We start from the raw sequence: 12,375 nt of genomic DNA, 5'->3' as shown, positions 1-12,375 counted from the left end.
TCTTCTTTTGGAAAAAGTTTGGATAAACATCATCTTTGCCCTTCTTTTTTGCTCGAAGTCCTTTCTTTTGATAAAAATGTCCTTCCAAATTTTATTTTTATGTATTTTTTGTGCGTAATTTTGTCACGAATTACCCTTGAACATATGGCTGGTCTACCATGACTAGTATTCCGGTGAAGGCATTGCGAAAATGCACATTATGGGCCCTCATTTTACTAAAAAGAACCTGTTTTCAAGTCCAAAATTTCCCCCCTTGTCGGTCTAAAATTGCCGAAAAAGTCCTTCTTAGTACTTTAACCCTGGCCTCACCACTGGAAACCTTGTAGCTAATAGTGCAGGCATCAGGATAAAACTCACTATGTACAATTAAAAGATGATCTCTAGTGTGAGATCGAAACGTCGTGTTTTGTTCATTTTAGAAATAAATTCTCGGTTTTAAATTCTTTTAATTGTACATAGTGGGTTTTTATCATATTAGCCGTTCACCACGTTTGAGTGTGGTTATCGTGCTATAGTGCAGGCATTGTACAGCAATGATCGGGCATGTTTGACTGAAATAATGACGCATCATATTTATTCATGTTTATTAACTTCCACACTTCACTTCACATGACTAGTTACTGTACACACTTAAAAGGCCTAAGCTTATAGTCGATGTTTTAAAAGCCTTTTGTTGACCAATTCATTGACAGCCCTGTTGACCTGTAATTGATCCTTTATCAAAACTTGTTTCGGGATAGATTTTATAAACTATATGTTATTCAATTCATTCGCGCGGCTTTGACACACGTAGAAAAAATCTAACCGAGGGATTGATGAGCGTTTCATTGCTGTCTGTCCGCAAATCGTGAATTTGAGGGCAAGTATAGAAATGGAGGCCACGGCTGAATTACCGATAATTTTGAAAGGTCAGCAAAAACAACCATTGTTGACAGATGGAGCGAATAACAGCAGACGGATTACGAACCCGTTGATCGAAAATGGTACATCGTTCGATCACGAAGCAACTCCATTGCTTAGATCTGTCGAATGCGGGAAGTAAGTTCTTGTGACATTGATTGATGATAATGGGTGGGTAAGTTCTAAACGTGGCATGGTATTTTTCTTGTTTTTTTTCTCTTCACAATTCTGATAAATTCATGTTTCAAAGTTGATATGCCTCAAACCTTTGAGAGACTATAGGAAATATATTATGGCTGATAAAAAGAGGCGATTGCATTTGTGTCAGTAATTAAAAGAATGAAATGGAAATGATTTGACTGCGCACAGAAATTTGTAATCATATCAGCATTCTAACATCCACACATCTTGTACCATTTATCAAGATCATCACTGGATGAGCCAGCTGAGAAGCGCTGGTGATGATGAAAACAAATCGATATTACCCGCTGCACCACTCAACTTCAACCTAATCTCCATACAGTACCCGACCCGGGTTACTACTACTTTCAGATTTTTCATGTAAACTTTTTAGGCCTTAATTTATGGTGATGTACCGGTTCTAAAAGATTTAATAGAATTTTTGTTTATCGGTAATCGAACCAATATTTTGTTTCGAAATAGATGGCCGCATGTTGCGGCATAACCGGCAATTATATTTTACCAGGTGCACAGAAAAAAGGAACATGCAGTTTGTAAATAAGTTTGCAAAAATGTCATTCAAGGTACTGTGTGGATATATAACAAAATACATCAAAATAACTAATTCATTTGAATCGTCGGCACTTAGAATGTTCATGCCATGCCAAATTCCAAATGCCATACCATGCCATGTTTAGAACTGACATGGGCATTGCAATATGGGTTTAAAGGAAGTTTTTTTGGTATCACATACCGGTATATTTATAACTGGATATGTTGCGCACTCATTAGGGTATATCGTTGGGCTCTAATTGTGTTTGGGAAATAGATTGGTTTATGAAAATGGCTCATAGTGTTAGAGCCGAAACATCGGAGTCTTCTACATAAAGTATGTAGTCAGTACTGGGTCAAGAATTGGTCCGTTGAATAGTTGTAAGGTCAAAGCCCTCACCATATCTAATTTAATGTTATTTGAATTTCACAAGTAAACAGAAGTGATCCGATGTTCTAGGGCCTCAACAAAAACGCAACATGATTGATTGATTGATATGATATGATTGATATGATTTATTTTCAAGTAAAATTTTTACAAAATTTATGAATAAGAAAATAATACATTAAAGATGTAATAACATTCAATGAAGGACTTCTTTGAAGCAACAGATAGCTGATACAAGAAAGCAGCCCTAGAAAAGAGAAAAAAAAAATATAAGATGAAAATGAAGAGAAGAAAAACGACATAATACGGATCATTATACAGCGTATCGACATACATATACATACATATACATATAAATATACATAAATATAACATGCATGTAGCTATTATGTAATATGAATATAAACCAGAACTTGGACGGTAATTCATACATTTTCAGCCAGTCTGGTATAATTAGTGGCGGAGATTCTTCATGCGCCTCTTCTGAACGCGGTAGCTCTGGTATAATTAGTGGCGGAGATTCTTCATGCGCCTCTTCTGAACGCGGTAGCTCCGATTCCTGGAGCAAACATTGGCTTTTGGTTAAATACTTCCCTCTCATTAAGGTCGCAGTAATAGCCATTGTTACTTTCGTATTTGTTGTGAGTATTACATTTTGAGAATGTTCTATCATCTAATATTAGTTTTGATGAAATGACAAAAGAAATGATTATTGTCTTTAAAGAGGACAGAGTTCAGCAATGAAATGTTTCCTGGTTTTTATTTTCGATTTTTTTTTCAGGTGATCCTAGCAATTTCACCGACGAATGAAGCGTCAGAAGGATTTTATAGCGTCAAAGCAAACAAGTCGATTAGTAAGTAAAACTCTTCGAAGCCTTTCGTACAGTTAAGTTGAGACATTTACTTAAAGACCATTTTTAGAAGCATATTTAAGTAATTAATGATTGGCCCTGTATAATGGAGTTCACTTTAACGTGTCTTTTTTGTGGTCTGTATGTATGTATGTATGTATGTATGTATGTATGTATGTACGTACGTACGTACGTACGTACGTAAGTACGTACGTACGTATATATATATATATATATATATATATATATATATATATATATATATATATATATATATATATATATATATATATATTTATAAATATATATATATATATAAATGGTCTTGTATGATGGACTTCACTTTAATGTCTTATTTGTGGTCGGTACTGAATGACCATTTTGTTATCGGGTTCATCTCTTAGGTCAGTCAAATAAGTTTGGGTCCTCATTCTCATAGCAGTCTTAGCACAGCACTCTTAGCGCCTAGATTTCGAAAGTGCAATAATAAGTATATCATGACTTAAAACATAACGTCACTATATAGGCCTATGTACTTTACCGGTGTTTGAACATCACCACTTACTATACATGTACTTTACCGGTGTTTGAACATGGCCACTTACTATACATGTACTTTACCGGTGTTTGAACATCACCTATTTAATCAATTAGTAGCCAAACAGATGTTAAAAAGTAATAGAAAAATATGAATTTGCTATCGAGATAGGACGATCCGACAAGATACGATGTAATGTTAGATAACACGTATTTGTGCAGTTTTTCTATTAGATCAAGTTTATTGCGCGGTCGAACTATTGATGAGATTCCCTGAAAAGTTAATGGCACGACAGGCTGGTGCTCTCTTGTACCAGGAAATTGTGAGAAAGAATTTTTTTTCAAAAGCAGGGGAATTTTTACAATTTATCTCTCATTAAAAATGTCCCATTCTATCATTACTTGGACATGGAACAAACTTTTTAATTACAGTTTTAACATTTGATAACACATAATGGCTCTACTTTGATTTAATCATTTGTACTATAAATTTAAAATCTTCTAAAATTTGACGTATCATGTTTGAGTTCATATGTTCTCAATAGGAAAAATTAATTGATGCCGAAATTCTAGGCCTATAATTCTCATGGTCACTCAATGAATTCTTTTTTATGGTTAGTGTGCAATTTACACAATTAGGCCTACCAAGTTTTTTCTTTGGTGTTATTTTGATGGGAAATTAACTAAATTAGTAATGATAGGCTGGGGCATTTTTTCTACATTATGGCATATTTTTCCCGGGGACATATTTTCCGGGACATTTTTTTCCGGGGACATTTATACCTACATTCCTACTTTAGGATCACTGCGTACTTATAGATCTATTGATGTTTAAATGAATATGTAGAATTCTTGACAAATTTGATATTTCCACTTTTCTCAAATATTTGAGAATGAAATGATTTCTATGCATTCGGTAGAATAGCCACACTCAAACGTGGAGAATATATTAAGATAACACCCACTATTTACAGATTTAAAAGTTTTTAAAATCAAGATTTTATTCAATCAAAAGTTAAAGTGACACGTTAGTACGACGCAGTGGGAAAATGAAAAATCATTGTACTAACCGAATTTCGTATTAACCATTTAATAAAAACAATTCCATGTTACCTTAACATACTAACAGCCCATAAAGAAGTTTATTGCAAATGTGGTCAGCGCTACCACACAATGGATAAAAGTGGCAACTCTTTATGGACCATCCGTACTAATGTCTATTTCAACCTGACTTGAGAGCATTCTGGATGGCCTAGCTCGCTGATTTTTGGTAGTACATACCTGATAAAGGTCTTAATAGGACCAGAAAGGACAGGCAGTTGACCTAAATCATCATTTTTTAATCCATTTGAAACTGTGTTGAAGGATATCCAAAAAGTCTTCACTGAAAGGGGTTAAATGAAGAGAAGTTTCAAATGGATTAAAAAATGATGATTTAGGTCGACTGCCAATGCATTCTGGTCCTTATAAGACTTTTATCAGGTATGTACTACCAAAACTGACTGAGCTAGGCCACCCGGAATGCTCTTAAGTCAGGTTGAAATAGACATTAGGCCTAATGTCTTGAGAGCATTCCGGGCATACTGAGGTTTTCGTTGTAAGCCGAATCGTACTAACGAGATTCGACTGTAGTGGGTTTTTTTTAAAGTTTTTTTAAGGGATGATCTACCAGAGTTATTAGCCGCGATCACACGAGTATTTTTGGCCCTGGCCAAATTTGACCCGGAACAACTGTTCATACAGCCTGTTTGGCCCGGGCCAAATTTGGCCTGACCTAAAACGTCGGACCGGACCCGAGCCAAATTTCAGCATGAAACAAATGATTGCGTTCGAATTGCAACTGTTACCGGAAATGATCCACTTCGCTTTGTTTGAGCATTGTTTAGTATCGAGTGAGTGGTTAACATGTGAATGCGCTCTCTAATTAGGCACCAGCTAAATTTGGCGCGAGCCTGATATTGTCAGTAAAACAGACTCACTAGACCAGTTTCATGAAAAACAACCTTTAGCATTCCAGCGTCCCAGGAGAATGAGAACCGATCAGATGTTTGAAGTTTTCTAGTTATTTTTGTTTTTATCAAAATGTCACTGAATGTCATTGAATGATTGTGTTTGCATGCGTCATAATCAGATACATAATTTATCGATGGTGACAGGTAAAAATCCCCCTGGTAAAAATCTCTCATTGGTGAAAATCCCCCCAAATTTGATTTCAAAGCAAATTCTATAAAATACATCAATATTCTTATCTTGATAAACTTGAATAGTTTTCAAAAATTTCAAATTTTCCGTGGTATTTTTACACAATATTCACCGTGGTTAATCTGTGACTTTTACCAAGCAACATGCATTAAAAATGACATTATCATAGTTTTTGAAAATCCCTATGAAGAAATCTAGTTTAAAAGTTATAGTAAAATGTCTATGTACCCTGAATATTATTGTATTTTTACCTACATCCTCTATCGATTCATGTACCATTTGTATTTGCATTTATGTTACAGACAAAAACCTGACAAATTGTAATCTCCCGACGATCAAAGCGGAAATCGTCGGCTCATTCGCGAACCAACTTCCTTCGGCGCAAACTCAAAATCTGTCCATTATCATAACAAATAAAAACGGGTCAATTTCAACGCAGGTATGTCAACAGATTTTCTTCTTCTTATGAAATAAATTTAAATCGATAGACCGCTGGTATATGCAAAGCTACGGAAGCGTCCTGGGGATATATCTATAAGAAAAACTTTTCGAAGTTAATTCCGAGTTTGTAACTCGGAATAAACTAGTTTTCTTAGTTAATATGATTTTCGAGGTTGGAGTTTATTACAAGTTACAAACACTGAATAAACCTCCAAAAATTTAAATGAGAAAACTTCCGATTCCGAGTCACAAACTTGGAATTAACCTCGCAAATTTTTTTTTCAATAGATATGTCCCCAGGACGCTTACGTACAAAGCCATTATTGCTGTAAAGCCATCATTTCTGGAATAGTCTTTAATGAAAATATAGATTAGTATCTATGCTAGGATTTTGATTAGGGGCCCTGCGTAATTGAGGTAATGGACATAATTCTGTTTTCCTAAGATTTTTGTTTAGTTTATATGTATTCATTTTCTATACAGAGGTGGATTCTGCCGTTAATGAAAGACCTACATGCCAAACCGCAGTTCATAACTAAGAAATTTGACGTTGCTCTATTCATGTAAGTGAAAAATTGCGCAGTTTTTTTTTCTGGAAAACTTTTAAAAACATTGCGTCTATTTTCTTACGTTCTAGGAATGAAGAGGAGGCAATGGCTCAAATTTCATCAACTTCGAAAGATGTTGTCTCTTTTCGATTGCTCCTCCAATGCCAGAGGGCCCCTGAAGATGTTCAAGTGGTCATAGCTGCCGTTATACTTGTAGGAGTGTATATTCTTATCATATTTGAGGTATGATATATTGCTCGTTTTATCTAGTGCGTGCCAGGGTTTTTTTCGAAGGGTATTTCTTTTTTTTTTAAAGGCCACGTTCGGGGCCTTTGTATGCACTTCGTATTGCTTATTATAGGTCTATCAAATATATGCCAGGGTTTTTCGAATCGCGGTTCAGTTTTGGGAAAAATTGTTTTTCGAAAAAAACCGTGTTTGTATAAGAAAATTCTCACTGTAAATCATTGATTAGAAATAGGAAACTCGCTCTACTTGGGCATGCGTTTTTATAGATCGTATTTGAATAGAGGTATGATGTAATATGCCAAGTAGTAGCAATGTTTAAATGTTTTACTTTTATAGGGCGTCCCCTATACATACAAAGGCTTAACTTGGTTTGTGGCAGGTGCTACCTTTTGGAGAAAATTTGTTAAGGCCCTGATTTATCCTTGTCAAATGTCAAAAAGTGCTGCAAGTGCTTCTTGTTGACTTGAAAGCCTTTTGATAAATTTTTGTCACGGCATTTGTAATTGTGATAGTAACCGCTCTCAGATGTAATGACCAAAAGCCAAGCACACACCACTTCCTTGGTAACAATACTCTTAGGGCATGATGACATAAGCGCGATACATTCGTCCATAGGTTATGGTTATGATTTGACGAACCAAGATGAGAGCAATTCACTAAAAAGTGCTATTTTCCCCACCAAAAGTGCTAAAAAGTGCTTCCTTATATTAACAGAATTCTCTTGGTCGCATGTTTATTTTGCATGGCTTATGATTCATCGTATTTCAGTTGGTCCATCGAGCTCTGGCAGCGATGATCGGTGCTTTGGCTGCTATTGCTATGTTAGCGTTTACAGAGGAGGTAAATTGAACATTAAATTGACTTTCGTATTATATCCTAGGAAGTTTAGTTGATAGTTGTTTCAGTTTCCACACACATGTAACTGTTTATTTTCAGCGACCAAGTTTGGAAAAAGTAACTGGTTGGATAGATTTTGAGACATTGACTCTGCTGTTTGGGATGATGATTCTTGTTGCTATATTCTGTGAATCGGGCTTCTTCGACTGGGCTGCCTTTAGAGTAAGTGCTATATTTGGGGGAAATACACAACGGTACTAGCTTAAATTTATGTCTGGAATAGGCAAATTATTTCTTAAGATTTACTTTAGAAAATTATTTGCACACTTCACCAAATTTAAATTGTTTGATTACCAAGCAGGTAAAATGTATGATTAAATGTAAAAATCAGTTAATTCCTGTTTTAGTATGTTAAGAATAGTATAATTCATTCATTTCAGGCTTACAGACTAGCTCGAGGGAATGTATGGACTCTCATTACGTTGCTGTGCGTGTTTGGCGGCATCATTTCCGCATTCCTCGATAACGTAACGACTGTGTTACTTATGACTCCAGTAACTATCAGGTAAACTTTAGATACGTATTTTATGAATACGTATTGTGAAATCAATCGGTGTCTTATCTAACGTATTTCCAGTCAACCTGTGTATCCTACACGTCAATATGCTTTGCGCTTTCAGATTGAGCGAAGTTCTTAATCTGGATCCGCGTCAGGTTTTGATATGGTTGGTGGTATTTTCGAACATCGGAGGTACGGCCACCGCGGTCGGGGATCCTCCGAATATCATCATTGTCTCAAATACCGAATTAAGAAGCAAGGTGAGTAATTATTGACAATTTCACTGCATGCATAAAAACATTCAGAAAAATAGTCTAACCATTTCGTCCAAAGAATTACCTACCTATTTTTGTTGCGAGTAGAAATAGATTTCCAGTTCAGGGCCCGGTTCCACAGTTGTGAGTTGGAGTTAACTCAGAGTTAAAGTTAGTTCATTTTCAATGTTTTAACTCTTGAGCCAAATTCAACTCAGAACTGTGGAACTGAGTCCTGTAGACTTAGCTTGCCTTAGATGATGAGGGACCAGTTTTTGTCTAGCGCTTGCGGCTCCCTAGTGTCATTGACTGTGATTACTGAAGTTGAAAATTAATTGATACAAATCTAACACAACTGTGGAACTAATTCCAAAGTTTTATGAAATGGAGGCAGGGTTTCTCAAGTTCTGCTTGTATTGATCAATTCAATGAGATCAATGAAATGCACTACATGTGATAGGTATATTTGAATATATTCGATATTAACATATCATGAACATTCTATATTCATAATTTTAGGGGATAGGAGTCGCTAATTTCACAGCTCACATGGTTATCGGTGTTATATTCATCATGATTGTCTGCTATCTGTTCATGAGATTTTTGTACCGGCGCAAGAACGACCTGGAAAACAAAGATTCACCCGATATCTCAGGTACATTGACTTTAATGAACCCCTGAAGAATCCAGTCACAAATGCAATGACATCTTATTCACATTCTTCTTACACGTTTCGGTTTTGATTATTATTTCAGAATTGAAACATGAGATCGAAATTTGGCGTCGCAGCGCAATGAGAATAGTGATAGCCAGTCGCGAGGAAAGCATAGTGAAAGCTTTGCTTCAGGAAAAAGTCGTGGGCTTAGAAGATTTACTGAGAAAGAAAATGCTGAATTCGAGGTATCTTAAAACACTTCCGTCAAAAATATGTTTCACGCAACTATTTCGATATTCAATTTTTAAAATGAATTATCCATGTTTTGCCGTTCAGATCACATAACGAATGCGAATTCCACGGAAACTTGATCGAAATGGCAGAAAAGGTGACTTAATGATTTTGAAATGAATTTCTGAAAAAATGTGTCCGTTTTTTAATAAAATTTATTAGATGCTTACTATCTTTCAAAGTATCGAATTCGCGATAAGAAACTGCTCATTCAAGCCGGAATTGTCCTTAGCTGCGTCATCTTTTTGTTCTTTTTAACGTCATTCATACCGAGTATTCACCTAAGTTTAGGTGAGTTTCTGAAAAACCTTATATCAACTTGTGAACCATTAGCTGCATTCACACTAGTTTAGGCGCTTATGAAGTACCGGTGCCGTACTTCGCTGGTGCCGAATTCAACAAAATACTCACACACTCAGTTACGTTCACATGTAGAGTCAGCAATTTGGCGCTTAGTAAGCCCAGTATAGTAGTCACCTGGTGTGCCGATAGAGGGGAGTGTAATTAGTGTTAGTGATCTTATCTTATCCTATTGCGGATGTGAATATGCGGCTAGCTAAGCGCCGAATCTGCGTTCACACTACAGAAAATACGCGGCCAGCTCAGTTCCGTACTGAGATCGGGTTTTCGGTGAGGAATCGCGATCCGCGCTTAATAAGCCGCATATTTTAGTACGGAACTGAATAAGCCGCGAATAGGCCTCGAATAATTTCCAAGTGTGAACGCTTAGCACCGTACTGAAATCCTAGTGTGAACGCAGCTGTTGAGGCATATAGTTGGGTACGTCATCTCGGTAATAAGGATGACCGTATAGTTGCAGGCTGAGGTACATGTTTAAATTGATGGTATTTCAGGTTGGATCGCAGTGCTCGGTGCTATGATGTTAATGGTTATTGCGGACTATAACGACTTGGAAAATCTACTGCACAAAGTAGAATGGGCTACTTTAATGTTTTTTGCTGGTCTGTTCATTCTAATGAAGGTATGTTCCTCCCGTACTGACATATACAATAGACTAATTAGTCAGTAACCTGACTGTGGTTTAGTTTCACGATCGGATATTTTCACAAACCACAGGTATAAGCCCACCCGATTATAAAAAGCTTACCACCAACGATTAGGTAACTAACTAACAATAGACTAGCCTGAAGTCGGATAAAAACAACTAGGAAAACTAGCTGAAACCAACATTCCCAAAATTATAGTTTTAGGAATACTCATTTGTGAATGATTGGCCACCAAAGATCGGTGGTTTGCATGAAGACTTTTAGAAGAAGTTGCACATTCTTCCTCTGGGTATATTTCTAATGAAATGAGTAACGTCTTAACTCAGATATCACTTAAGTCGCAAAAATTTTGACGGTCCCAAGTTTGGTCTGTTCTGTTCTGTTCAAACTTAGAGTTAGGCTCAGGTATCACTCAAGATTCTTTAATTTGAAACACAAATATATTCAATCATAAATGTAAAAAAATGTGTCGAGGATTTATTCGAAGCCTAACAAGGCTATACTCAAGTTGGTCAAACTTTCTTTCAAACAACACAGTTGTCAATGACTGATCTTCGCTTGCCACAATCATTGGTTAAAACCATTGGCCTTTTATAACAACCTAAACTCATCTATATTTCAGGTATTGGAAGAACTTGGACTGATTGAGTTTATCGGTGATCAACTATCGAGCTGGATAAAGTTTCTCGGACCCGATGCTCGCTTACCAGTGGCTATCGTATCGATACTATGGATCGCTGCTCTAGCCTCCAGTTTCATAGACAATATTCCCTTCACAACGGCGATGGTACGAATTTTCTCGGAAAATCCTGCGCCGGTTTCAAAATTCGTTCTTAATCATAGAATAACAAAAAAATTATTCAAATAAATATGCTACTGGTGTTATACTTTCAGGTGCCAGTTCTAATTAGGCTCAGCGAAGATACCGCGTTGAACCTTCCTTTACACCCTATAGTCTGGGCGTTAGCATTTGGAACTTGCCTCGGAGGTGAGTCTACTTTAAAATTTTAGGTGCTTCATTCAATACCGTATGTGTTTGGCTGCTATGAACACGATTTCTCTTGCTTTTAGGAAATGGAACATTAATTGGTGCATCAGCGAATGTTGTTTGTGCTGGTATAGCCGATCAGCATGGTTATGGGTTTTCATTCATGCAATTCTTCAAGTAAGTTAGCGAATTGAATTTACTTCCACAATCGTCGTTTTTACTCTAGACCTCCGACCACTCCCAAAAATAAAGATATCTAAGTTCTCTCAAATTCAGAATAACTTCTAGTTCATTTTCACTAAAAGCTGATAAAACACCAGTATCGGCTATTTTCATTTGAGTTTGGTGCATAAAGTATGTACCAAGATTGATTAATACCCTTCCCTCAAAGGACGTACCTTTTTTGCTGACCCCCCTGCCCCATGTACCACTTAGTACCAAAATTCAGTAACCCCACTCCCCCAATGAGAGGTACGTAATTTTTGGACGCTCCCCTAGACTACTATTCTTAATGTTGATTTTGGCACGAACTACTACAATTAACGATAACAGGTACCCAAGTTGGGGCTCGAGTTCACTGGCATTCAAACATCTATTTACTGATTCTCATAAACCCCTCATCGCCACCGAATCACGAGGACAGGACTTTTGTTTTGAATTCATTTCTGTTTTTGCTAGATTTTGCCATGCGTAATTTTTGGATGTATATTTTTTGTTTGTAGGGTTGGTTTTCCGATGATGTTAATCTCCACGTTCACCGCTATGTGCTACCTACTAATCGTGCATTGTACGCCAATCGCGTGGAATTCCTGGTGATCGAATTCGGGACTAAACAATGGAATATAAGTGGCGATAAAACTGTTGGCGACATGTGGGAGTTTAAGACTAAATGAAATGACAATCAACTATTTATGTTTCGAAGTTTAACCTGATGAT

At 36.6% G+C, this 12,375-nt stretch overlaps 1 protein-coding gene across 1 annotated transcript; it reads left to right on the top strand.

The window, feature by feature from the left end:
* The first annotated feature begins 871 nt into the window (after nt 1-871).
* LOC141906296 (P protein-like) lies at nt 872-12,311 on the top strand. Its single transcript, XM_074795543.1, has 19 exons — nt 872-1,038; nt 2,460-2,661; nt 2,802-2,874; nt 5,913-6,049; nt 6,535-6,614; nt 6,689-6,842; nt 7,617-7,688; nt 7,785-7,907; nt 8,126-8,250; nt 8,366-8,504; nt 9,018-9,153; nt 9,254-9,398; nt 9,490-9,541; nt 9,627-9,735; nt 10,299-10,426; nt 11,074-11,238; nt 11,346-11,439; nt 11,523-11,616; nt 12,162-12,311. The coding sequence occupies exons 1-19, from the start codon at nt 872-874 to the stop codon at nt 12,253-12,255; spliced, it is 2,289 nt and encodes a 762-aa protein (XP_074651644.1). The 3' UTR covers nt 12,256-12,311.
* The last annotated feature ends 64 nt before the right edge of the window (nt 12,312-12,375 follow it).

The sequence above is a fragment of the Tubulanus polymorphus genome, chromosome 5 (assembly GCF_964204645.1).
Source record: "Tubulanus polymorphus chromosome 5, tnTubPoly1.2, whole genome shotgun sequence".
NCBI classification, from domain to species: domain Eukaryota; kingdom Metazoa; phylum Nemertea; class Palaeonemertea; order Tubulaniformes; family Tubulanidae; genus Tubulanus; species Tubulanus polymorphus.
Note: the sequence above shows the minus strand (reverse complement) of the source record. Positions and strands in the feature narration are given on the sequence as shown.

What these genes read in the sequence shown, in the direction of transcription:
- LOC141906296 (XM_074795543.1), top strand. Translation starts at nt 872, where the DNA reads ATGGAGGCCACGGCTGAATTACCGATAATTTTGAAAGGTCAGCAAAAA. An exon ending in ATTTGGAACTTGCCTCGGAG is followed by an intron (nt 11,440 to 11,522) that starts GTGAGTCTACTT and finishes TCTTGCTTTTAG; the next exon opens with GAAATGGAACATTAATTGGT. An exon ending in TCATTCATGCAATTCTTCAA is followed by an intron (nt 11,617 to 12,161) that starts GTAAGTTAGCGA and finishes TTTTGTTTGTAG; the next exon opens with GGTTGGTTTTCCGATGATGT.